This window comes from Corapipo altera, unplaced genomic scaffold (genome assembly GCF_003945725.1).
Source record: "Corapipo altera isolate COAL_440 unplaced genomic scaffold, ASM394572v1 24b, whole genome shotgun sequence".
NCBI classification, from domain to species: Eukaryota; Metazoa; Chordata; class Aves; order Passeriformes; family Pipridae; genus Corapipo; species Corapipo altera.
This window is the reverse complement of record NW_020884888.1, coordinates 1,170,245-1,198,019: the sequence shown is the minus strand read 5'-3', so window position 1 is coordinate 1,198,019 and position 27,775 is coordinate 1,170,245. Positions and strand designations below refer to the sequence as shown.

At 44.9% G+C, this 27,775-nt stretch overlaps 1 protein-coding gene across 1 annotated transcript in view; it reads left to right on the top strand.

The window, feature by feature from the left end:
* Positions 1-1,899: 1,899 nt before the first annotated feature.
* RIPOR2 (RHO family interacting cell polarization regulator 2) overlaps positions 1,900-27,775 on the top strand; it is a 68,243-nt gene continuing 42,367 nt past the window's right edge. The window contains exon 1 of the mRNA XM_027644045.1: positions 1,900-2,079. Coding sequence (XP_027499846.1) covers positions 2,019-2,079 — 61 coding nt within the window. The 5' untranslated portion in view covers positions 1,900-2,018. The remainder of the gene's footprint in view (positions 2,080-27,775) is intronic.

Sequence of the window (27,775 nt, the reverse complement as noted above, 5' to 3'; positions counted from 1 at the left end):
ATAATGCTGTTTCTCTCTTTTTATGACTGTCTCCATCTACTCAGCACCGTGGTAGGACAACCTTACTGAGGCAGAGGGATGCTCCCATGAGCACAATAGGGAGCAGCTCTAATTAGAGATGGTCCTTACCTGAAGAAACCACTTCAAATAAGCAGAGCAGGAAAAAGAGTGAGGGGGGAAGTCTAGAAAGAAGAAGTGACTTCCTCAAGCCAGAAACAAGTCCTCTCCCTTACCTATTGAGCCAAACTGTCATCTTTACTCTGTGGGGAAATAGCCAAGGGTAATTTTAAAGCAAAGCAAAGATCACGGGGACCCTCCTAGAAACAGAGTTCCTCAAGAAGTCTTGCTGATGAGGCAGAGAAACAACTGGGCAGTCAAGCCATACTGCCCTACCAAACAGAAGCCCTAGGATGCTCTTGGCTTCTACCACATTCACCTAGGAAAATACAGCTTTCCTACCCTGGCAAGGCAGCAACTCCCAGGTTGTGCAGCCAAGGCACCTGATGTGACAGTGAGGGGGAGGCACAAGATCCGTGGGTTGCAGTGCCACTTTCCAGGGACCTTGCATCCAGAGGAAGGCTGTGCTTGAATTGGTAAGGGGATTTTCACTTTCCTGTGATGATCAAAGTGCTGCCACAGGATTTGCTAATGAACTGAGGGTTCATTTGCTAATGGGCTGAGGTTAGGTTAGGTGCTCCAAATGGACTTGTCCCATCTTTTGTCTTGTCTTCTCTATCAGGAGTAGTTCAACTTGTGCACTGCCCTGCAGAAACCCACTGCTAGAGCTATTAAAAAACCCAATATAATTACTAGAGATGAGCTCATGATATCTGCTTGTGATTCATCATCCGGAAGCTGCAGTGAACATGACTGCTGTGCTGGGAGTCTCACTTCCAAGGGTGTGGCGACACATGCAATTACTAGACTGACTAATCACAGCTTAGTAGGGGTTTACTGTCATTACGTTCTAACTTCTGGTAGCAGCGATATGAGGGGACTACCTGTGCTAGGCTCCACAGCTATATGTGGACAGACACACACATGAAATATCCTTGAGTGGACTGATGAAGACAGCAGGGCTATGCAAGGCTCAGACACTACACCTGAAGACCAAATCTATTTTTGTGAGAGTTTGGATTAAGTTTGTTTGTAGAGAAGGTCCTCTCATAAACTGAGAGACCTGACACAAAGGAGTCAACTTGATATATAAAAGTCAGGAAACACAGTGACTGAATGGACCAGTGTGATGACAAATTAGTAGTGACAGAGACACTCAAATTGTATGCCTATTATTGGCAGACAGTGAGTTTTACTTGGATGTTCTGTTGTACACCTGATCAGGAAGGTCTCTTGGTTTGGTAATGCACCACAGACTCGGATAAGTCTAACTGCGAGAATCATGTCCCTGCTAAGGCATCTGCCCAAGGGACAATTGCCATCACCTTGGCTTTCCAGCTTGTCTAGATGTCCATTGCCCTGGATCACCCCAGTGTGGGTGAGAACATGTTGTCACTGCTGCTGTGCTAAATAAAAAGTTAGTCCCCTGAACACATGGCACTGAGAGAGATGGGGGGTTTCCTGTTGTCACACTGTCCCTGGGGTGAAAACGAGTTGCTCTGCAGACCCAGCACAGTTAGTGGTTCCCTGGCTCTACCTCTACCACCAGAAAACATTCACATTCATATGCAAAACCCTTACACTGGCTGACAGGGCTTCACTGCTACAGCATTCAGCAACAGGGCAGGGTGCGTTTTAAGCCTGTCCTGCCTGTCGCTGCTCTCAAAATCAACTTCTCTCTCAACAGTAAAGACACTCGACCTCAAAACTCATCTCTAAGGCTGGCTGTAAAAACAAGAGGCGTTGTTTGTATGAATGAGATTGTTTTCGTAAGTGCAGATGCGGAAGCTGTTACCACTAAAATGTTTAGGCAGCTGGTAAAAGGAAATAGTCGAGCTGCAGTGTAGGAACCAGTTCAAGCACTCAGCTCTGGCTACTCCCTGAGCTGTGTCCTTTCCACGATGCAGCACACCCAAGAAGATTTGACTGCACCCGGAGAAGAAGATGATGCCTTTGAGGAAGGTAAAGTCATCTTTTATTAAACTAATCCTTCTCCTACTCAGACTAGAGGCCGGTTTCTAGCCTGGGTGGCATTTCTTGAGTAAATCTGAAGTTGTCTATTGGCTCCAAGGTCACGGGGTGACCAGACTTTCTTTTTCTCCTGAGAGAATGGAGAACAAAAGGACTACAGATACAATAAAAATACTTTTCCTCAAAAAGGAAGTTACTGCAGAAGAAAGCTGGGGGGACACCCAGTGTGTTTTCTACAGTGGCTGCACTGTGCAAAGCAGCACGTTGGGCATTCGACACCACAGGTGCAGCTGTCATTAAAGTAGTAGGAGCTCTTTGCAGGGGCTAAAGGTGATTTGCTACTTAAATTATCTGAGCAGAATTAGCATCCTCCTCTCCGACTGCCACAACCCGGAGTACTAAGCCAGTGTCATAGTTTCTTATCCCTAAAACTGCTTCTGCTGGTGCTCGATTCCTCACTGCTTACATCCTGTGCCGCCATTTACATGTGTACTCAGTGCTACCAGGTCAAAATAGCAGATATGCAGGTAAGAGGACTCAAAGAAGGAGAAAGAATCTGGCCCACGGTGTCTAATTTCTGCCCCTGCTCACTGCTTTGCACTAGAGCAGGGGCCAGGGGGAGAACTTGCTCATGCAAATCTTCTCCCGGCCCCCAGCCCTCCACAGTTTCCAAGGGAGTTGAAGGCACAAAGAGCTGCCTGGATCCACTCCAAAGACTGTGAACCTTTAAACTCACTTTCAGCACAGCTTCAGCAAGCCTCATTTAAACAAAGCTCAGCTGCGGTTGGTATGGAAAACTTAGCAGTGAATAGTGCCAAATCAAGTTATCTGAGCCCCAGTGAAAGGCACCAACTCTGAAAAGAAAGCAGTTTCAATGATGTACTGTCTGTACTCAAATACATTTCTCACGTCTGTATGCCCCCACTCTTCACCCTGTGTCCCAGTCTGGGCTCAGAAGGGCAATGAATTTGCAAAAAGAAGAGGGCAGAGCATTTGCATTATGGAAAAAGTGCTGATAGTCCAGGGAACACCTGATGCCATTGGGCAAATCAACTAGCATTGAAAGTACCCTGTTGCATTCCCTGCATTCTGCACTCAACACAGGTGGATACTGCTTCCCAGGATAATCATCCACATGCTCTTACTTGATATGGACATTTTCAAGTGCTCTGAAGAGCCAGTGGGATTTAGGCTTCATTGCTGTTTCTGAAACCTTTAGCCTATGTTCTTAATTAGAAATGTAGGAAGGAAGGAGAGAAATGTGTTCAAGTTATTTGACACATATATTGTGTTATCTGAAGGGAATGATACACCATTTAAAAAATCCTTTCCAACCTCTCAGCTAAGTTGTTTCTGGCAGGGCTGATCCTGCAATAGCTAGAGGCTGATCCTGCTTTTCAAAGGCAAGAACATTTTAAAAACCTCTCCATGACCCTGCTTGGAACAGAAGGTTGGAACAGATGACCTCCTGAGGTCCCTTCCCACCTGAGTTATCCTACGAGGCTATGAGTTGGTGACAGCCTCTTCAACTCACCTACATGTAACTGGGAAAAAATGTACCCCAGCTTCTCTCTCAGGCAGAGGGTCTGTTGGCTCCCAAATCTGCCAGCCAGAGAGCCCAAACAACACAGGCACAGTGATGGCCTTCCCCTTCACCGCCCTCTACTTTTTTTTTAAACAGGTTAGCAGGGAAACATTAACTTTTTGGCTGCTATGTCGGGAGCGCTGTTGACCCTGGACAACCCAGCTCTCTCCCCCGGGCTGGGTGGGATCCGAGCAGGGAGGAGCAATGCCTGTTTCACTCACAGGGCAGCCCTCGCCTGCTCATGCTGCAGAAACCCAGGCGCCAGCCAAAACTTACTCACAGGTTTTCAGGCCAGATGGAGGCGTTTGTCAGATGTTGAACTCCCAGCTCAGTGCAGACCACAGCTCTTAGAGCATGCACTATTTTTTATTATTTTCCACATCCAGATTGGTTTGGAAAATGGTGATGGCAGATCTCTGTCCACCTTTTGAACTTGTCCCAATGCTTAGCTACTGTCACAGTTAAAGACAGCTGCATCTTATTTCTTCTAACACTGATTGGTCTAGTCTTTTGAAGTTAGTTTTCCTAATAGATCTCACTATTTTTTGTGAATATAAATATCTCATTTACTATCTACAGAATGTACTCAGACCACTCCTATTCTTTGCCAAGCAGACTGTTATCATGACGGTTTCCTTATAAAGTTTTAATCTTTTAAGCATTTTCATGTTCTTGAGACCAGTTACTTGGTGGACACTAGCATGGAGCCTAGTGCTCCCAAACTGTTAGACCAGGGACAAATTGAGAATTTATGTGATCTGTTCACTCATACTTTATAAATATATATATATCAGGATCAGTTCAAGGGTCTGCTTAAGTCTTTTCAGGTGCCAGCATCATGTGAAGGTCTGTTCTTCACCAGATTTTTGTCTATAATCTCCAAGTCTTTCAGAGTCAAATTTCTCAGGACATAGTCAATGCTATAACTGTGGCTTATCTTCTTTGCTCCCAGCTATGCCCATACTAGAGCCAGATGAATCATCTCACTTTCTTAAGTAACCTGTTCTTGGAGTGATTTACCACTTCTCCAGACATCATGCCATCTACATATTCAGTCAATCACTGTTTAAAATTCCCTTTCAGGTCACTGAAGTGAAAAGAGTCAATCCCATAGGGAAGAACCAATCTTTGTATGTCCTCACTAGAAACTGGTATCCCTGATGGTTTCTCAGCTGTGCTACATCTGTCAAGATCTCATGCAGTACCAAGTCTTATTTCTTACAGAAATCCAAGTACACTATCAATGCAATTATTTTCTCGAAAATTCTAACTAGTGCAACTGATTGTATTCCATCTCCTTTAATTCTGCTTATATGACTCTTACATCAGGTACTCCATAAGAAGGCCAGGACCACTGCCAGGCTATCACATCATTAGTGACACAACATTAACTCATAGCTCTCTGGAATTCCTCTAGTGTCTCAAGTTTTTTGAAAAATCAACAAGAAGTTCCTTGAATAACTCTTCTCAAAACTACAGTTTAAAATTCTCCTTTGGGAAAGATAAAGGGGGAAATATTTTCCCATTGATATAGACTGTAAGCTGGCACTGATATTTTCCCACATGCAAACCAAAACATTTGTCGAAAACTTCTGTATTTTCTTCAGCGTAATTGATAATTCCAACATTTTCATATACTTATGCACCAGTAAGCATCATTTTTCCCTATTATACATTAAAATGGCAAGTCACAGGGCTGGGTGTGACCAAGTATTGTAGAACTGTTTTCAGAAAAAATTAAGTTGACTCTTGCAACAGGTATTCAAGGCTTTGAAACATTTGTCCTCAAAGAAACTTTGTTAGCTAACTCTCTTGTTTTCTAATAACAGCCTTGCACTGACATTGTGCTCTCTCCTTCAAAGGGTCTGCAGAGGCTTTGCAAGTGACTGTGCTTAGGTTCAGTGAAGCACAACTCTCTCTCCTCTGCAACCTGGCCAGTGTTTAGCAGGGCACAGCTGTAGTATGCAAAAGTTTTGAGAAGAAACTCTTTTAGCCTCTTGAAAGCACAGTCAGTGATAGGTGTTGTTTCTTTTATGACCTTACTCACTATGTTAATTCAAGACAAGTGTCTTCAGTTAGTCTTACATTTTTCTTAGGTCAAAACACCTACTCTGGGGAAAATGTTGTTTAAATTTTAGTGACTCTAAGTACCTTTAGATTCTGAAGTTATATTTCATTAAAAAGAAATCCCTTCCTCTAGCAGGAGGTTTCCCCTCATCACTGCAGCCAAACAGGCATGGGTTTTCCCTGGCTCTGTCTAAGATGAGGAGCCAGAAATGCTCCTGTGGCTCCCAGGCCCAGAGAAGGAGGGAGATTTGGGCACGAGTCAGCTCTCTTGGCAGATTCTGGTTTCCACGGGAGGAGAGCTGAGGACTCACACTGAGGCATGATGCCATCGCCCCAGCACAGCCTCTGACTGGGACTAGAGGCTTGGCACAGCAGGAGCTCCTAGGTCAAGGAGCCACATCTATGCACAGAATTTTCAAGCACTCAGCAAACACAGCAAACATGTGGGTCCAAGTATCTCGTTAGCAGTGATCAACATATTCAAACCAAGAATGAACAGGAAAAGTAGAAATTAGGCTGTGTTTTATCACAGATCTTTTCATGTACCTGCTCTACACTGATCTCTCTTCACATCTCTACTTCTCACCTCCTTTATGTGCCCTCTGGTTGCACCTGGGGTAACCATGACCGGCCTCGCAGACCATGGCTGACACAAAATCCCATGCATGTTTTCAAGCTGTGGCAGAAAAAAACAAAACTGTCCTTTTCCTTGTGTTCAGTAAGAAGGCCCATGCTCTAGTTCAGCAGACCTGAACCCCACTTTAGATGATGTCCTGCACAGTCTCAGAGTCACAGGGCACTTTCCTTGCCCAGGACTGATGTGCTGTTATGGCATAGAGATTCATTCCAGCACTGCTGTCCATCAAGGCTCCCAGCATAACAGTAACTGCATCAAACTTTTAAGGTGTGCTTTAAAAATGTGCCAGATGCCTTTACATCCTTGTAAAGCCTGCCTGCTCCTATAGGAGAGAAAGGAGTTCTAGCTCTGGGGTTTGGGATCAGCATTGAGGTTTAGCTGAAACGAAAGATAGCTGCTGTACATGGTTGTATGCACTGCCTGCACATAATGAGGTTAGAGGTATTGGAGAAAAATGAGGATAAAGCCTTGGATGTTGACTTAGAGTTGAGACATATTCTTTGTTCAGCAACAATTCAGGTTAAGCCACTTTTCTCTTCCCCTAAAGCAATACAAGACACTATGCTTCTCTTGGGCATACAACTGCAGTGACTTGTCAAAATGTCGCGCAGGGACATCCATGTCACAGCTTGTCTGTGACCCGTGGGACCAGGTTTCTTTCCATGCCTTATCTAGCTCTGCTTTCGTGAGCCCCATCAGGCATGACCCCTCCCCACAGAGCACATCAAACTAGTGCAGCTATAAGCGAATCATGTCTTCCAAGAATATTCATGTGTGCATATCATTACGGGTATTCCAGCAGATGCCTACCTCAGAGATATACAGAGATACAGTTTTTCCTGCGTTTTCATCCCAAAAAGTGGCTACTTTTTATCCAGCATACAAGTGCCTAATATCTCAGAAGGCTGTTGTAAGGATGAGCAACCTTGCGATGTATCAAGCATGGGAGCTTCTCCTTCCTGACTGCTGGGAGAAAGTGGATCAGTGTCCTGAAAATGTTTACAGGTCCCACCAGCCCTACTTGTCCTTTCAGCTTATCTCACATTCCTGAAGGTGGAGAACGCGTGTGCTGTACTTGCTGCAGCTCAGAGGATAAGTCCCATCACCAAGGCAACAGTGTCTGCTTCATCCAGATAGATAGACTGTAGAGATATTTGGCCTATAAACTCAGATTGAAGCACCTTTCTCCAAGAGCATGATCGAACTTATTTAACACGCAGTACAAGGCCATCAAGGAAAAGAAGGTGCTCTCTTACAGAGCATTTTTTCTTATTCCTGTTTACACTGAATGCTCCGCTCACCTGCTCCTTGCAGCTGCTTCTTTTTGGTTGTGATCCGTGGGCAGACACAGAGTTATGCGAACTGGGGAGAGAGCTTTTTTTGGTTGGAGGAGTCAGTGCAAGACACCCATCCCCACCCTAGGCACCCCCACACTGACCCACCCACAGTGCTCCGACCCGTCGGCACTTCCAGCTGTCCTGGGCAGCTGGAGGGCTATTTTTAACAGGGCATCCTGCTCCATATATGAAGCAGGAAATTTTGAGTCCATGAGGCCCGAAATGAAAAAAAAAAAAAGAAAAAGATTGAAATGAGAGACACTTTCTGCTTTGTTCTCTCTCTATTTTTTAATTAAAGATCTTTGATCTTCTTGGTGTTTCCTTCTCTGTTTCTTGGAGACAATATTTTTGGTTCATATCTGTTGACAATATTTCTAGATCGCTAATAATAACAACAGTGAGGGGAAAAAACAGGTCAAATAAACAAGTGGCATTTAACCAGCCCTCAGAGAAAAGAGGAAGGTATGTACAAGCCAGAGAGAAACCACTGATCAGGTGTGCTTGGGGCATCTTCTAAGCTTGCAAAACAAGTGTCTTACTAAAGTCTGAAGCAAAATTGCCTTCTTTTTCACACATTTTTCCCCTCCTGTTTTTACATAGTGTCTTTACAAAGCTCTGTGAAACACAAGCTTTTTGTCACTCAGTCCCGTCATTAAATTCACAAAATAAATGTGGCTTGGCTAACATGAGCAGGTGGCGTAAACAACTTCACCCCTTTAATAATTCGAGGCACAGCTCAGCTACCTGTGAAATGAGCTTCCGCCTGCCGGGATGCTAAAACCAAAGACTTGTGGTTGGTGTACCAAGGGTGTGACAGGCACTAACAACTGGGTCAGGAAGTGCAGAGTTAAAAGACAAGGAGTGAAAACAGTCTGAGAGCATATACTAGAGAGAAAGAGAGAGAAAAGAGCAGTCAAGCACTTGACAATGTCGCAGAGGCACTAAAAAGTTAGTGGTGGGAAGATTTTCCAACAGTAGGGAAATATATATATTTCAGCATTACTTGTGAGGATGAGGGGTGTTGTCAGGCCTCACAGAATTTTAAGCAGTATGTTCTTGATCTGGCATCCAAGAGTGGAGAAATAGTTTGAAGTAGGGGCTTATGTTGTGAAGAGTCACGGGTATTGCTGTGTCTTTGGCAACTGGAAAACAGGTGAAGAAAAACCACTATGGAAATCCTGAGCAAATAGGCTTAACTCTGCATAACTTCCAAAGGCTGACATTGGCTTACTCTGGTTTAATTGTGGACAGTCTGGGAATTGGAAAGTTAAGAGACTCAGAGCTTGGAAATGATACCTAGAGTTCAAATGGTTGGTAAAAAGATAGAAAGATAAAAAGTGAGGTAGAAAGAAAGGAAGCCACAAAGAGTGAGAAAATAAAGGGGTATTTTGGGGAAACCCCTGGCCTTTACTACCTATGTCACAGCATTGCATAGCCTGCCTAAAATTAGTCACAACCCATCTCTCAGAGAGGAAAATACACTCAAAGTAGCCCAGCCCAATAAATGCTTAATCTTATAATCCCAGGTGAAACAACCACCCTGGGAAGCAAAACCCAAAACTGCCTCCAAAACTCAGGGCTCTCTGAAGTGCCTATAGCACTGCACACAAGAGCTTGCAACAGCTCTCCTTTCATCACACCAGGCTGCTCCCCGGGCCAGCCCTGCCTTCCTGCCCACCCCATGCCCAACCCCAGAGGAAGTCACATGCAATGATGAGCTTTTGTGAAATACCAGAGCGAAAAGCCCTCTGGTGTCCCCTGAGGAGTGTGCCTATGGTTCAGGTATGGCAGCAGCCAAGCAGCAATCCAGAGCTTTCCTGGAGAGGTGTCACAACCACCTGTGGCAGAGGAGAGAGGGATAGCCTTTCTTGGGGAGGTCAGTGGGATGGCTAAAAGCTCTGTGACTTTATTTTCATTGACATAGACATTAAGTTTTCAGGGACTCCTGCAGGACCTCAGGGAGATGAGCTTATAAAATCTCACATATTAGCTCTACGGCTCTCTGAAGTTTGTGATTAAGATGCCAGTGGCTAGCAAGGCTGGCCAGTGTTCAGGCTCTACAGTATAAATGGAGCTTTGCTCACATCCTTCTCACTACATGGTAGCTCAGGGCAGTGGAAGGGCTCTGTTGTGAACATGGATGTAACTTACTTGACACCGTGTTCATTTTAGCAGGGTGGTTGTGACTGTGTAGAAGTGCAGTTTGCCAATTGAGAGCTCCTGAAAGTTTTGAAGTCCCACTCACTGTGTTTTCTCATGCAACTAGGAAGAAGAAAAAGTAAGGACAGGGCCCAGGTAATGGCACAGAGCTAACAGAGGTAGCACCGAGCAAGTAAGACTTTTTTACGCCTTGAACATCACCAGCAGACCAGAGGTCACTGTGGTTTCTTAATGCTGGTAATGGAAAGAGCGGAGCGAGCATAGCCTGCTTCTTCTGGGGAACCTGTGAGTTCTGGAGTGTTGTGTGCAGAATCTGTCCAATTTATAAATTGAATGATCCAGGAACTTAGGCTTACATGAGGAATGAAGGATTGGGCCTTCACACTGAACTAACAGATTTGCTTTTCTTGAATGTCTTGGAGAAAAGAGAGTTTTTATAGATGTAGATAGATTTGAAACTAGATAGCATTTCTGAGATCCTCCTACAAACACATGCAAGGAGTGCCACACTAGCACTTTTTTTTTTTTTTTGAGAGGGGTGGGAATGTTGAAAAGAATCCATATAAAAATATTCTCAAAGAAAAATGAAGCCACAGGAGGAGCAGAGCACTCCAGCACTGCTGAGCTCAGCTCTGGAGTTGGATGTCTGCAGCTTTTTTTTTAATTTCCCTGTTGAAAAGCAAGCAGCTCGGGAGGTCCTGATGTGCTCTGCCTCTTCTGGCACTCTGGGGAGCTTCCTGCCCACTCTATTCCTGATGCCTGTTGTGAGCCAAGGAAGAGTTAGCTTAATCAGCAACACCAACCCCTGATTAGTGCCAAGTTTTTGTCATTAATCACTTCAAAAATCACTGCACCATAAATAGTTCCCAGGGTCAGATGTTCAAAAACTAGCTAGCTTTCTCTGGTGTCATTTAACTTTAGCTGCAAAGCTAGACCACACCCCTAAAGAAACACTTCTTATTTGTTTTACATTACATATTGTTTGTAAATTCTTTTAATTCAAATCCACTCATAGCCCCAGTGACATGGTATGAAAAGCTGCTCTTCACCTTTCCTAGAGGAAAAGATTTCTCCAAGGGGTTAAACACCTCCAGGTGAAGGCAGGCTGGACCAACAAGCAACGTGTATTCCCTCAAGACATGAGTGGGCGTACTGGTCTCAGGGTTTAGTCCTGAGCTTCTCTGTGTTGTGGACCACCCTCTCTCCTTTGGAATCTCAGTCCAAATACTTGGCAGATGCACTTGGGGCTCATTACATTACAGAGGCAGCATGTTCATTGCGCTCCCCCGAATGGCATTTTGTGTGTGCTGCACTTGTTTTATATTTGCTATATTTAAGCCACAGAAATATGCGCTGATGAGAAGAGGGAAGTGAAGGTATCTTGGGGGCAGAAAGGGAATTAAAATCATTTCTCAGTGCTGCAATCCTCTGTGCAGAACCACGGACCAGGAGAAGGAAAGAGGAGTGTGGTCTCTGACTGCACCAAGGACCTCGCTGGGTCACCCATGCTGCTGTGTATCTAGGAATGATTTCAGGGCAAGTCTAGTGTTACATTAGTGTAACTGAGGTTGGAAATTGCCTGGAGCCTGTGCCCCAGAGCCTCCTCCTGGGTTTCTATCGTGAAACTGCCATGTTAGGGACATGCAGGAACACAGGTGCACAGCACTGCAGGATTCATGCATGGGACTTGATTTTTGTCTGGCATTATTTGTTCTTTTCCTCCACTCTCAGACTTTGCAGCCTTCTCCTACCTGACAGCCATTTTCCCCAGACCATGCCCATCATCTCTGCAACTTCTCCCTTCTTAACCATGACCTGTGGAACAACTACTGGGCAAGAGGAAGGCAGTCCCTGTTTCTACACTGCTACTGGAGGTCACAGCCAGGCAGGCCAAAGTCCTGAGTGCTCCTGACCTGCTTTTTCAGTCATGGATTTAGGATACCTTTGGTAGATGTTGACATGTCCTGTAGTGTCTTTTCCCTTATAATATAATCCTTCCAAGCCTGCTATCTGCTTCATAGCATGGGGCAGACAAGTATGGGGCTGGAACAGCCATGTCTGAGACTACTAACCAGAATGTGCTTGGACATGTACAAAGAAAGATTTTCTCCTCCTCTGTGCTTCAGAGCTTGCCCCAAATTTGCCTTGCAAGTGCAGGTGAGGGTACAAGGAGGGTCTGGAGATGAACATGGGCTGGGGCCACATTTTAACTGCAGTCCTGATGTAACCAGCAGGTTTCAGCAGCAGGCATTACTGCCTGGTAGCATGGGTAGAGATGGCTTCAGTTCCTAAGAACCCCAAACACGGGGGGGATCTCAGCCTGTTGTCATGTTGGAAGATGAAGATTGTGGCAGGGAGCCAGCTCTGGGCACTTGAGAGCCAAGAAACAAGAAAGAGGCAAGAGATTACCTAGTGATTCAAGAAGATCCCAATGAGGAAGCTAGAAACATATTGACTTTCTGTCTACAAAGCCAAATCCATTCCTGGAGATGGCCTTCTTGATTGTGTTGATTATATTGGGACAGGCTGTCCTGAGCAGGTATCTCACATGCTGCAGACCCATGGAAAGCACTGGGTTCTACTCTCTGCTCTCCTCTGGGGGAGATGGTTTTATGGCTGTCCAGCAGCGGGACTTTAAACCAGTCCATCATCAACCTTGTCTGACAGTCAGGCTCCCAAAAAGTAGGCTAACAGCGTCATGCTTGTCTCTTCAGATCTCTGATCCCTCCTGTAGCTTTGATCATTGCATAGCATAGCTGACTTCCAGCTGTCCAGGAAAGCAAAAATTAGTTTCCAGCAGTTTTTTGTGTGCCTTAACTAGAACACAAGGAATGCTCTTGAAAAACAAGAGAGGGAGAAAAAAATAAGGCTAGAGCTGCTGTATTAGACAAGCTATCCACACACTTGGTGTGCACTTAAGAGCGGCTCAGCCAGCTCTGGTTGCTAAGCAGTCTGAGAAACTGGAATGTGTTTCTCCCTCCAACCCTGCATGAACATTGCCACCCAAAATCTGCCCAGAAGAGGCATTGGGGGATAATTTTGAAACAGGTTCTGGGGAAAAAAAATGCAACTGGTGGCTCATTTGTCCTGCTCCCTCAAGTTACATATGTGAGGGCAGGTAGGGTGTATGCTTGTGCATACTCCTTTGGAACTTCAAATGATGCCACAGGCACAAACCTTGGGTGGGAAGTGTTTTTCATCTGAAGGCAGCTATCTCAGACCACCACAAATTCAGCAAGGTTGGACAAAGAAGGATTACTTGTGGGAAGGGTTATCTCGTGTAGTATATCAAAAGATAAAGGTGACTCCCCTTTCTGTCCCTAGCCCTCTTTGTCTGCATCCATAGTTGTTCCTCAGTATACCAAGTGTGTCCTGACCACCATGCTACAGGACACAACCACTGCACTATTCATTGGTCATTCCCAAAGAGCATCTGGCCAGAACTCCCAGAAGACTGAATTTGTTCCTGAATCACTGCAGAGGATCAGTGCTCGTAACTTTTTCCCACAAAGTGCCCTGGAGCAGCAGGTGGAAATCTTTGCAAAAGCAACATCATGAGAAATTAGGAACTTGAGGGTGGAGCAGCAACACTGTGATGGGAAGTAAAAGGGGGGAAATGGTTGCACAGTGGTTAGAGGATGTCAGAAGTGAAAAACAACTGGGTATCAAACTCTTTTAGAAGGAGAGCAAGTGTTACAGGATGACAATGAATGCAAGCTAAATGTACTGGGCAGGCTCGGCTGACAAAGGAGTAAAAACTGGCACAGAGTCAATACAGAGAGCAGTAGGGGCAGGGTGTAGTAGAATTGTGGCAACACTTCAGTATGTTTAGTTGGAAAAAGTAATGGTGAACTTGGTTATGATCAGCAATGATCAGCAACTTAAAGTTCACATCTTGTCCAGATTTCTCATGGCAGGCGTCAGACTCTTGTCTCTTACCTCTCCCCTAAAAGCTTTTCCAAGTGATGGCTCCAGTACCTGCCATGTTCCCCAACCTCAAATATGATCATTCACCTCTGGTTTTTGACCAAGGTCCCCAGGTGAGAGCAGTCAGGTTTGCACCCTGTGTTCCCACAAAAGGCTTGCCTGGGGACAATACCTGCTGGAGATGTCCTATGGGATGTCCATCAGCATTATGAAGATGCCTTGTGCATCCCTTATGAGCGTGGGAGATACACGGAAACACAGTATAAAGGAGTTACAACAGAAAAATATATAAATTGTCTTCCTTAAAGCCTTGATCAGGCCTGATCTACCTCAAACAACCAAAACTCAAAGTCGTGGTCTGCCCCCCCATCCACCCATCCCCCCACTTCCTTTGGCCTCTTGCTCGTCCAAACATGCTAATGAGAGACCTCCATGTGAATTCCTGTCTGCATGGTCTGCTGAGCATTGCCACCCACCACCAGCGCTTGCTTTCAGGTGAATGAAGTCACCCAGGACTGAGCTAAGTCTTTGTATCTGCATAATAGACATACATCCCCACAGCAAGCAGGAAAATTGCAACAATGTTGCACATTTTCGAGTGGGTCCGCACAGAGTCCTCCCAGAGTATTTTATGGGGGAAAGAGAGTTTCCTGCAGACCTCTGTCCAGACTACTGGGTCCTGCTCCCCTTTCCAGCTTTGTCTAGACACATCTGCAAGCCTCCTGTTCTGTTGATTCACGGTATTCAGTGGGCTGGAGCCTGTGCCCCGTCGATGGGAAAAGTGAAGCACTTCTGATTACATCCACCCCCAGAGCAACGTGTAACTGATGCATATCAGCCAGAAAATCCTGCTCAGCCCCTTCAAGAAGCCTTCTGGGTGCCTGGGAGGGGCAGAGCATTTAGATGTCCTCTGACTATAATCTCTTCTCTGATAATCCTGATTTACTATTCGGCCTGGAAGCAAAGGCTAATAGAAAGCAAAGTGTTACGGCAAAGCTCAATAGGTAGTTTAGTAGCTCTGGCTTAGTTGTCTCAAGTATAATGTGGGGTTACTATCGCTGAGAATTAGTGTTTGTGAAGGTACACTGGAGCTGGCAGGGAGATGGAAATGCAGCCTAATTGGCAATTATTGCTTTGCAAAGGTCACTGTTTTCTGGAAACAAAGCTAGAATCAGCTGTTGTCACTTAGAAATTTCACTGGGGACACTCATGATGACCTATTTTTAACATAACAGAAGATCACACTGCAATAGTGAATAATTTATAGGAGTAGTAGCATGATCACAGCCACAATACAATGGCAGCTTCAGTTCCTGCTTGATGATGGAAGGAGACAGAGCTCTCTGGCAATTTCCACTGAATTAGCAAAACAAGACACACGTGGAATGACTGACCCGAGCCTTTCAAAAGCATGTATGTCAGGATGAATATATGTCCAGAAGGCCTAAGTGGGGCAAAGATTTTATCTAGAGCATCCTTAAACCTACTCAGTCTCCCAGCTGTTTCAACAAGCTACAGCACTGGGAGGAGGAAAGTGGGAATGTGTGTAGGGTTTGGGGTGATGGAGAGGAGGAGATTAGCTTTCTGTGTTTGCTATGCAAAACTGCATTGAGAAAACAAGAGAAACAGCTCATACGTATTTTCACTCATATGCATTTGCATAGGATAGAGGATATTTCCTTGAAAGAAGACGCTGCAAAATGAATGAGGTATTTGCATCTGCAACCTTAAGTTCAAAGAACCTTCTGCAAGATAAGACCAAAAGGGCCAGAGGGAATTAGTAACAATTGCCCTGAACTGTAGAAGCCTCAAGGTTAATGTAAGATGCTGCAATTTGTCTATGGCACAGAAAATCTTTAACAAATTAACCAGGCTTCCACAGTGAGAGCTGCCACCCCCTAAAAGGCTGAAATGGACTCAAGCGCATATTAAGTATGCATGATGAGACATTTATAGCTTTCAGCATTGCCACAAATATTTCCTCTCCTCTTCCCCTGGCATTCCATAGCCCAAAGCGCACAGCTGCTTTTTCCAGAAAGCAACTTCTCTGCCTTAGCCTCAGAGTTCACATCCAAAGTGACATATATGAAATGGGTGAATAGTTGATTCAGTCAGAGACATAGAAAGGTCACCCTTAAAATTTTGCCTTGGAGCTACAGCAATGGCACTGTGTTGGCAGAAGCCCCTACACTTTTTCTAGTGGAGAAGTGGGTGCCTCTGGAAATGCCACAGCCGTGATTGCTGTACAACACATTTGAACTCAGAAACCTTGGAAACAGCCTGTAGGCCCCAGGGGTCTGCACACCGGTGTGAAGAGCATCCTTTTCTGCTTTTACTGAATCTGGAGTAATTTTCTTTCATTTCTACTTTTTAAGGCTACAGGGTGCTGTTTATTTTCAGCATACAATATAAATAACTCATCATCATTGTTACTGCTGAAAATCATTCAAGATGATAGGTCAGATTGGATTTTTTATTCAGGGACAGCCTTGGTTTGTTGTTTTGTTTTGTTTTTTTGGTTTTTTTCCCCATGCACAATGCTCTGTGAAAACCTAACTCTTTCTTGTAATTTCCTTAACTTCTCCATGCAGTATCATTCTCTGTGTGACAGGTCTGGGTACTCCATGAAAAACCTTTGCATTTGAAAGGGTAAGTCTGCCTATCCTGACCCAAATGGGGAAAGATACAGGCATGTAGGGAGGGCATCACTGCCTCCTCAAGCCACCTTCCAAATTGTGTCTGTTTACCAACCCATAGATCTGCCAGGGATTCCCTCTGTCCTCCAACCCCCCCAAAAAACCAAAACAAAAGACACTTTCAGCTATTCAAGAAGCACAAGGGAGAGCTTGTTGAAGGACCCTATAACAGCCTTAAATGTTGGCAGAGGAACAGCAAATAGTATAGAAAATACAACATGGGTGTTTGGTATTCTGTTGGTTGATGTAAAGTCTAGTGTGTAAAAAAGTTGCAAAAGAGAAATTAAGAAGTCCTAAGGACCGCAGTTAATAGAGAATACTTACACCTATAGAGAGATGTATTTATAGTAAAAAGGACTATACATTTTGGAAGGAGGACTAAATTTGAAGAAAATACCCCACAGTCTCTGGGGAAATGTGGTATTCCTGCCTCTTTTTTCTCGGGGTAACAGAGGAAAGATGTTCAAAGGAAGAAATGCAAGATCCATTCATTGCAACGTTTTTTCATTTATAGTCGCCTTTAACTGCTGTGTTCAGCCCGCCCAATATCCAAATTTAGAGCTCTCACACACACCCTGCTGAAGACAACGGAGGATACAGTGAGTGACCCACGGGCCACGAGGAAGACAAGCGGCGGCAGCCCGTTCCCTGTACTATTCCACGGGGGAGAGGTATTTTGTGGATGTCCCACCTTTGGGACAAACCGCCCGAGAGGCCAAGCGCATGGAATGGAAAAATGGAAGAGCCCCACCACCGCCGCCGCTCCCAAAAAGGTGCGGAGCCACCAGCAGCGCCAGCTCCGCCACATCCCGCCGGGGCGAGCCCACAGCCGGCTCCGCACCCGCCGCCCCGCCCGCGGGGGCGGGCCGCGGCCGCGCAGCGCCGAGCAGCAGCAGCACCGCCTTCGCCTCCTCCTCCTCCTCCTCCCTCCCGCAGCTCCGCAAGGAAAAGCCGGCAGCGGTTGCACTGGCTGCCAAAGCGGCTGTGCGCGGCGACTGACGGCTGGCTGTCCTCCGCTCCTCCTCGGTTTTATTATTTTAAAACTTTAAAATTTTGCGGGTATTTTTTTTTTAGAAGTTATTATTCGCTGTTATTAATTTTGCGGCTGCGGACGCTGCCGCCCGGGATGGGGCACCGCGGTGCCCGAGGAGCGCTGGGCGGCGGGCGAGCGGCGTCCCGAAGCGGGCTGTGAGCACCGCCGGCAGCAACAGGTACCCGGCAGGGCTCCGACACGGGTGGAGGTCGAGGAACCCGCGTGGGGAGGAGGGAACGCTGCTTGTGCCGAGCATGGACGTGGCCGAGCGGAGCCCGAGGGCTGCGGGGCTGAGGAGCCGCTGTCACAGGAGCGGCTCCCGACCCCTCTCATCCGCCGGTGGCGGGGAGTTAGGCGGCGGCAGGGTTTTGAGGAAGACAGAGGGGCTTCTGGAGGGCTTCCCGTGCGTGGTTTTAGGCTGTGAATGTGAAGAAAACGTTGGTTGTGGGTGCTCGCTGAGGGACACGAAACTGGTTTCATGTTTTCTCACAGCGCGTGGAAGTGCTTAGCCCTGTTTCCATAAAAAAAAATCTCAGCATTTCCTTAGGTCTTGTCTTTCTATTTCCAGTGAGGTTTTATGGTATTACTGGTTGGAGGAGAGCTTAGAACCTCTTAAGTTCCCCTTTCTGTCTCTGGCTCATTCCCAAGGACTGATGCAAACACATTACACACTGGCATTGCTCTTCAGTTTACCTTTGAATGCCCTGGTTACAAAAGGTCATCCTAATCCTGTGACTGGTCTTTCTATTGCTGTGTTAACCGGGAATTTTGCTGTCTCTCATTCAAAGTTTCAAAAAGCTTTCTGGAAACTGTGTGCTTGTGGCCATTCTGCCTCTGCACCCTTTCATCCATCTCCCCGGGAAGAGCTGAATGTATTACTAGTGTAGTTTCAGCATTTGTTAATCTGGCCGTGCATTCAGCCACGCTCATCTTAATTACCGTGTTTGAGCTGCTGTCATGCAGCTGGAGCCCGGGGCAGGGAACACGCTCTCCAACAGAAACATTATCTTCATTTTCTCCAGTGGCTAATTAGGTTTCACAAACATCCTTCTCCTGCATAAACAAAAGTAGGAACATACCCAAACAGGGAGTTTGAGGAAGGAGACATGAAAGATGTCTTTCCTGGAAGATTTCTGTGCTGGCTGCCCAGCTGTCTTCGAGGTCTTCACACACTGGGAAGAGCTACAGTGGGATCGGGTTTATAGTGACCAGACTCAGGAAGGTATCCATTGGGATAGGTTAGGAGCTCTGCTTTATGAACATAATGGGCAAATGTGACAGATTGTTCCGCATTTAAGTGTGGGTGGGTATATCTGTTACACAGTGGGGGCCTAAAGGCAGCAAAGTTTATCTTTTTTACCGTAAATTCAGCATTTCTCAGCTAGTAACTAAAAGCTCTAGTACACTCACTTAAGATGGTGTCTGTGCTGCTTGCAAGTGCAGATAAGCACTTGTGCAGTGTGGACTTTTACAATCACAGCATCCATAACCTGATGCTGGTTTAACTTTTCGCATCCAAACAGAACTTGACACCTTGACAAGGTGTGAGCTTTGGGGGCTTTGTTTGTTTGTTTGTTTTTGTTTTTAAGAAGAAGCATATTGAATTTATTTCCAGGATCCTGCCTAAGAAGCAGAGCACTTAGCTTTTTCATGTCTCTATTCCTCTCTAGAGTGACAGTACAGTTGTATCTTAGAGGTTTTTCTCTATTCTGTTCCATTACTTCAGAAGAATTAATATTTCTTAAATGCTTGGGAATGTGTAAGGGGAGAAGAGTGTGGTTTGTGAAGAAGCATCCATAAGTGAGAAAGGTGCTTTGCTTCCCTTGAGCTCTCAAGGCACATGACAATTTATTCACTTGTATCACAGAAGAAACACTCGAGGTAAGACTGTTGGGAAGAATGGCCTCAAAACTCACAGCAGCATGTTTACAGGCTGAGCAGGGTTACCTTTTGCTCTTTGATATTTTTAAGCCTGAACAGGCAGAAAGATAACTTCCAGACAAAGCATACTGCAGAAAAAGGTCCGATTCTGGGGGAAGCTGCTTTGCTTCCCCACTGGGAAGAAGTGGGAGTGAGAACTAAAGGCAGCATTGGCTTTTTCCAAAAAAGGGATGACTGGTCTAACTTTTTTTTTTTTTTTATTCATGCTGTACATGTGGCACTGACAAGCTGCTCCCAGACAACCACTTTACTGGGGTAGTTTTCGTCAGGCAAGTTAGGCTGCAAGCAGCAGGGACATAGACAGCTTGTGTCTGTGGCCATTCAGCCACACAGAGCATCAGCTGAAAGCAGACGGGCAAGGAAGTGAGGAGAGTGAGTGATGCCTGAATGCATGCTCCTGGCACGGGCTTGTTAGAGAGGACCAGGACATGAATTAATATCAAATAGGGGCCTGTCACATCACTTTCAAGCTGTGTGGTTCCTGGACCACTCTATTAAGAAAATGGGGAAAAAAAATTGTTATTGTCTCACCTGGCAGGAGCTTGGAGGTCGTTGTTCTGTTCACTCAGCTTTCAGTACTCATTGCTTTTCTGGCAGGGAGGTTGTTAAAAGAAGTTTCTTAGTAAGAGATTCCCAACATTAATCAGCAAGAACACACACTGACAATTTTTTTTGCCCGCCAGTTTTGCACAGTTCGTGCCACTGATTCCAAGATGTACTTGCCCTTTTAAAAGGCAGAGAGAAAGAACTGGGCCCACTGAATTTAAGGTCAAATGTAAAGTCTTTTGACAGCTGAAGTGATTTTACTCTGGAGGACTTTACAAACCATGGTGGCTGCGTTTTGGATGTGTAACAGTGTCAATGAGAATTTAAGTTGCCAACATCTTTGTTTCCTGTGCTGTCCTCCAGACAGTTTAGTTATATCAGAGCAAAGACAAGAGGGCAGTCTGTGAGCAGAGGAGCCAGGCAGCTGGAGGAGGAATGGCAAGATGGGCTTTGCAAACTCCCCGTGAGAGAGCTGGAAGGAGAGCAGCAGCCAACCCTGGATGCAATAAACTGGATCATATTATATCTCTCTGCCTAATGTCAGGAATGGCTTAGCTAAGGCTGGGCAGCCAGCTCACTTTGAGCCCCACGACTGTCTTTCCCTACATACCCCAAATCAAAGCAGAAACTCTGCCTTTTCCTGGCCACAGCTGTTCTGCAGCTTTATTTCTGCTCCTCAGTACAAATGCTGTTCGTGCCCTTGCTTATCTGCACCCAAGTGGGCTGTGTGGCTAGCCAAGGGCTGGCTTAATCCTGTCCTGTCTCATTTCAAAAAGCTGGTGCTCTGGCTCTTGCTCCAGGCAGGTATTTCAAGGGCAAAGAAAGAAGTGGGTACCAGGTAATCCTCTGTGGGAGCTGCCTTTATCCCTGTTTGGCAACCTAGGGACAGCTGCTGTGCCAAAACCTGGTCTGCTTCCTGGGACACCTTGAACTCGTTTTACAGCAAGTGGGCAGCAATTTTATTTCAACTTTCATAGAATCGTAGAATGGTTTAGGTTGGAAGGGACCTTTGAAGGTCATCTAGTCCAACACTCCTGCAAGAAGCTGGAACATCTTCAACTAGATCAGGTTGCTCAGAGATCTGTCCAACCTGACCTTAAATGTTTCTAGGGATGGGACATCTACCACCTCTCTGGGCAACTTGTGCCAGTGTTTCACCACCCTCACTGTAAAAAAAATTCTTACGTCTATCCTGAATCTTCCCTTTTATAGTTTAAAACCATTACTACTTCCCCTATCACTACAGGTCTGCATCCAGGGGATATGGATTCAATTCCCTGAGTTTTTGCTCTCAGCTCTAGCTTTGAAGTGCCTTTGCTACTGGGTCTGGTGCTGTCGGGAAGAAAGAGGATTCCCCCCACCCCCCAATCATATTCAGGTTAATTAGGGAGCTGCAGTGAGGCTCCAGGAACTGGATGTATCCCAACCATGATCAAAAAGCTGGTCCCAGTACACACTGCCCCACAGGATCTGGAAGGTGTGAAGAAAGGCCAGGTTCATCAGTGGTCTTGAATTGCTTTTTGTCAGCCACAAATACAGACCTTGCCTTGGTCTTTGGATCCAGACTATGCACCCAGTGGCCTTAGGAAGCAGTGAGTCCCCTAAGCATGACACAAGAGTAACTGGCTTTTTTTCCTAGAGTTATCTTTTTCTTATGTCTTTTTATGTTACAAGGGTATCCTGTAATTTTTACTTCCCAACCAGCACAAAAGAAATGACGGATTAGCACAGAAGTATGTGAGCATTTTTCTTCTTTTCAATGGGAGGAACAAATTGAAGCTGACAGTTCCCTGGAACCAGTGCAACACATGAAGTAGTGACAATAATACATTTTATCTTCCAGCCCTTTTAAAGCATCAGAAGCTCTCTGGTCCCTGATGCCTCTAGTAAGCTGACCTTGGCTAGCAGAGTCAGCTACCTCATTACTGCTGTCCCACTGCTTACAGCCTGCCCTCTCTCCTGGCCCTCCAACAGCCCTATTAGCTGCAGCAGCTATAGCTTCTGGGGTTGTGTGGCCTGCTGGTAACCCTTCAGTGACACCAGAACTGTTTCAAATAATCCCTTCTGCATTAAACTTCTGGGGTTTTTAACTAAAAAAACCATTTAACTGCAACACCCAGAGATTTGTCAGAGATGATTTTGTCCTGAAAAGCTCACCAACAGGAAAACTTCGCAGCAGAGAAAATCTATCTGATCATCACTGAGGTTCTGTTTTAGCTTGTGCCTTCACCTCTACAGAACACCAGGCTAGACTGACCCTATCTTTTACTATTTAGACCTTTCTACTTGAGCTGACAGAAGGAAGGAACTAATTTACAGTGAAATCTCTCGGAGACAGGCAAATAAGCACCTGTAAATAGCTGCAGAAGGTTCATGTTTCCACAGACAGGCAAGGTTGAACACCACAGCTTCCTTTCTTTTTTCCCAAATTAACATCTTGCTGTCTGAGCAGACAAAACAGATTGATTTTTTTTTTTTTCCTCAATGAGGTGTCTTTCTTCTTTGTCAAATTTATGCTAGAAGACTGAAGCTAAACAGAGGAAAAAAAAAATCTTGCTTGTAGCTAATGTACTCCTTGAAGATGCCTCAGAAGTTCTGGGAAGCAGGGCTTTTGCTTGAGGTTGAGGTGGTGGCACTGGTCTGTGGTACTGCAGATAGGTAGGGCGGACAGTGTAGCTCTATATTCAAAGTCTGATTGGCATTTTCTAGTTGTATAACATCAGGAAAAAAGCCTCTTCCATAATTAAGCAACTTGACATGCTCTGTTGGTGTTTAACTTTAAAATGTTTGGGTTTCAAACTTTAATTGTGGTACAGAAGGAGGGTCGTATTTTACAGCTTTGTGTAATAATACCCCTGCAAGTAGCCTTTGCCAAGGAGTCCCCCTGGGTACGGACACACCTTTTTCTCCACTCATCCCTGCAGGCATCGCTGGATCATGGTATCGACAGCTATCCTTGTGCGCTTTCCCGACCATACAGGCACATCAGTGGGTGATGATGCTGTTGAAAAGATGCCAATGCTCAATTAAGTGTATAATGTGTCGTCCTGCATGACTGACTGCCCTTTCCTTGTCGTTCAGTACATCCGCAAAATAGTGTTAACTCAAAGGAGGACTTGGGTTTTCACACAATTTAATTGTGGGATAGGAAGCAATTGGCTCTGAGGCGCTCTTTGATCCATGAGGCTTTTTTCCCCTGAATTCAGTGTGACATTTACAGGCCACATCTACTTAGATATACACAAAATCCTATGAATAAGAATAGATGTCTGCTAAAGTAAACAGAAATGAATGTTTAGGTTATTAGATGTTCAGATTAATAAAGCCAAGAGCTGGAAGTGCTCACTAAGTCATCTGTGCTTCACAAAATCGAACCAAAGCTATATTAAAAATGCTAAGACTCAGCTGAGGGTAGAGAATAATCAGCTTAAAATTCTGCCTGCATATACTAAGATTTGCTTTCTTTGAAATCAGAGGGAGACATTGGCATCATCTCCCCAGATGGCAGCTGGACCACAAAGCCTTGTTTCCATCATGCAGGTGCTGAATTGGAAGTGCTTGCAATACATTTGATTTCCATGCTCTATGCTGAAAACATAAGCTCCCCGAAGACATGGCTCTTCACCTACAGTTATCCAGCAAGAGGTTGCTTTCCCTCCTATTGTTTCCTAGCTCTACCCTTAAAAAGAAAATCTTCCTTACTGATAGAGAAGGTGGCAGCAGTGGATCCAGTGTAATAGCTCCTGTGTTAAACTGAACACTGTATGCAGATTTTCTCCACCCACTGTATTTCTTGCAGACGTGTCATGCTGCCACCAGGTGAGGAAGATAATTGGCAAAACAACAAAATAGTCTCCCATCCTCATGACAATCCATGATATCCTCCTTTTCCTGTACCCTGAACGTTGGTCCGTTAGTGACTTGGAAAATGCAGAAATCTCAACAGAGAAGGAAACAAGAAAGGAAGGGCAATGGAAGCCAAGGGTCTCTCCTATACGCTTGTCCTTAGCCTGCGATGGCCCTGATAAGTCTTTCTTTTAAATGGCAGACTGTGGATTAATAGGGATGTACCAAGATGTGCTGCCTTAATTTGTGCAATGAAAAATTACCCAAGATAATTACCTTGTAGTTCAGTGACAATTAATGCTGTCAGATCTGTTCAATTCATGCTCTGTTTGTTGGTAATGTCTCTGTGTCTAGAAGACTCAAATGGTGACTAATCCTGTAGCAAGGCTGGAGCATATGACATTTTAAACTCAAGATTTCTTTTTTTTAATGTCTGCTACAGATTAATTTTACCAGATTAACCTGACTAGATCTACGTGCCATAGATTTAAAAGTTTCATCAGTTTTTCATTGCCTTTGGCTGTGACAGTAAACAACAGGCATTTGGGAATGTTCTTGAGAAGTAATGGCAACAGGCAAAGACCAGCCTGTGTCCGTGGCATTAAAATCCCCTGTCCTTCAAAAGAGGAAAGCACACCAAGACTGCTTTGGGAATGGTCCTTGGTCCATGCTGCTTCCCAAAATATGCACAGTAGTGTGAGAGAGCGCGAACTGGCCCAAGACAAATCTGTGCCAGTGACTGCTCAGTGTAACCTCCTTTGTCCCAAGGAGCAAAAAGCTCTTGCAGAGTCAGAAGAGAATAGTTTTTCTGTACTGAGAAACTTAGAGTCATAGAACAGTTTGGGTCAGAAGGGACCTTTAGAGGCCATCTCGTTCCAACCTCGCCCCTGTCATGGGTGGGGACACCTTCCAATAGACCAGGTTGCTCAAAGGCCAATCCAAGTCAACCTTCAATGTTTCCAGTAATGGGGCACCTACAGCCTCTCTGTTGTAGGTGTTCCAGTGTTTCAATACCCTCATTATAAAAACTTTCTTCCTTATATCTAGTCTAAATTTACCCTCTTTTAAAAACATTGCCTCTTGTCCTATCGCTACAGGCCCCGCTAAGAAGTTTGACCCCGTCTTTCTTACAAGCCCTCTTCAAGTACAGAAAGGCTACAATCAAGTCTCCCTGTAGCCTTCTCTTCTTCAGCTGAACAATCCCAACTCTCTGAGCCTGTCTTTGTAGGAGAAGTGCTCCATCCCTCTGATCATCTTTGTGGTTCTCCTCAGGACTTGTTCCAATAGATTCAGGACTTGTTCCAATAAGTTCATGTCTTTCCTGTGCTGAAGGCTCCTAGACACAGGCACAATACTTGATGTGGGGTCTCACCAGAGTGGAGTAGAGGGGCAGAACCGTGTCCCTTGACCTGTTGGCCACACTGCTTTTGATGCATCCCAGGGTACAGTTGGCTTTCTGGGCTGCAAGTGCACATTGTCAAGTCATCTTGAGAGGTTCTGAAATGAAATGTGATTTCAGAAAGTAGTGGCAAGGAGAGCAATTCTCCCTAAATTCTAGATATTTTTTTCAAGTGGTTCCTGTAAACACTTGTGTGTCTGTAAAGCTGTCCTGCTTCTTTTGTGCTGGTAGGCTGCAACTGCTTGGTGTAAGAAAACAGTGGGAGATAGGGCTGGAATTGCTGTGCCTTTTAAACATCTGCACGTAGCAATCACCTTTTTGGTTTTGCTGAGCTGCCCCATTGGTCATCAAATCTCTTCTCCAGTACCGATGTAATTAACAAAGCTTTTTCAAGAGACACTGTCTCCCTAGCATAGATTTCCCTTATCCCTTTATCCTCTTTCAGATGCTTCTTACAGATCCTTTAATGATTCTGGCCTGAGAAGATGGTGTTTTGGGGGAAGTTTAGGCAGTTTGGTGGTATTAGATATGTACTCTTGTCTCCTGTACCTTCAAGAGTTTTTAAAGCTTAAAATGCTGTAACCAAAAGAATAATAACCTCTGCCATAACTTTAAATAAATTTGCTAAAAGTCATATATGTAAGAAGAGTCAAGTTTTGAATTTAAATGAACTGAAGCCAAGAAAGAAGAGAGTTGTGTCAGAGCACACAGCCTCTCTGGGTTGAGCATGGACAGTGTTCAACCAGCTACTTGATGTACTAGAAGAGAGCTTCAGACATATGCTATAGCCAAATATAAATTAAGTAACTCAGGACTTTTATGGCAATGTTCTTGAAATGGTCACACTTGTATGGTGTAAAAAAGATTAAATGAATCTGTTTCTGCAATGCTTGTCCAGCTTTTAAGGTCTTCTGTCCTAAGACATGTAACGGTGTATCTTCAACGATATTTTGTGAGCATTGTGCCATTATGACACACCTTGAAATAGAATGATCTCATAAACATCCAGGGAGTTTTAAGTCACCCTAATCCCACATACTTAAGTAGGAGCAGCAAAGCATTTTTATCTCATTAGCGACTGAAAGGATTTAACAACAATGATGTTTTACTTTCCTTTCAGGGATGAAAAGCCTGTCTTACTTGTTTAATTTAGCTCACTCATGCTTATATTAGAGCGCACCTGGAGTGGATACCAAGTACAGCTACAGTTTCTCTGCCTTGGCTGAAGCAAAACAAATAATCTCTACAGCAGCCCCCTGGTTACCCAATTCATCCTGCATGCATTTACTTTGATGCATTTACTTTGCTGCAGACACAAAGAAATGGTATCCTTAGCTTGCTGTCCTTGCCCATGCTGCTACAATCTGCGTTAAATGAGGTTGTAAGCAGCAAAAATATTGGTGTGAAGTAATTAAAGAAAGAAGCACTCTTAAGGATGATTTTCTGTTAAATGCTGCTGGGTCGTTACTTTTCTCTCCTGCCACTGGCAAGATTTTTATGTTCATTCCTTACACAGTCTGAGAAAGTGAAGCCACTCTGCTGCTTATGCTTGACATGCAAATTTAGGTCACTGCTCAGAATCATCATGGGTTTTGCCAAAGGACTCCCACAGGAGTTGCATCTGTTGGCATCAGGGCTGACTTACCCGCTTGTGCTCAGATGTTACTCATGGGCTTGCCCAGACATTATCGTTGGTCAGTAAAGTACAAGGGAGACCACTAGCAGCACTCATGGGTTCCTAGTCATCTCCTAATGTTAATGCTTGCAAAAGTGGGCAATAGGTTGGCCGCTCTTTGTGACATGAGAAATTAAAGTTCCACCCAACGTAAGTGATCAACCAGGCAGTGTTTAGTGGCATATGTCAAAAGACGTAGAGAAGTAGCCAGGCTATTGCTAGATGGACATGTTTCCACAGCCTGTTTTGCATCCTACTAGTCTTTATACTGCTCACAAGATTGCTCCTTGTAGGTTATCTCCTAATATAGGGGTAGATAACAGAGCAGCACAAAGCCTTCCACCTTTACTACTGTGTAGCACTGCCGAAATAAGAGCATGATTAGTTGTGTGTGCAGGTCACTCAAGCTGTACTGCTTGTTAGAGATTTTGTACAAAGTGGATTGAAAGCATGAGAAGATCCTTGTCAGTTGGGTTTCAGAAGTGCTTTTTCTTTAGATTATTTGCCAGCACTTGAATGACAGTGGGACTTTGTTTTTAATTAAATCTTACATTGACATAAAGAGTTATCGATGATGAGTAGAATTAGAGATGACTTCTAATCAAAGATAATTCCGCATACTGGGGTGGGTTTGAAATGAATGAATGTCAAATCTAATTAGATGGTCAGATTCTGATCCCTCAGCCACACTCATATGTACTGTTATAGACCAAATTTTGCTTATTTACACTAATTCCAGCTGAATATGATTGCTCTGTGTCTCCAGTGCTCCGGTGTCTCCAATATGGGAGCAGCATTAGTGAGGGTTCCACATGGGTTCCTGCGCACGCTTGCCCCA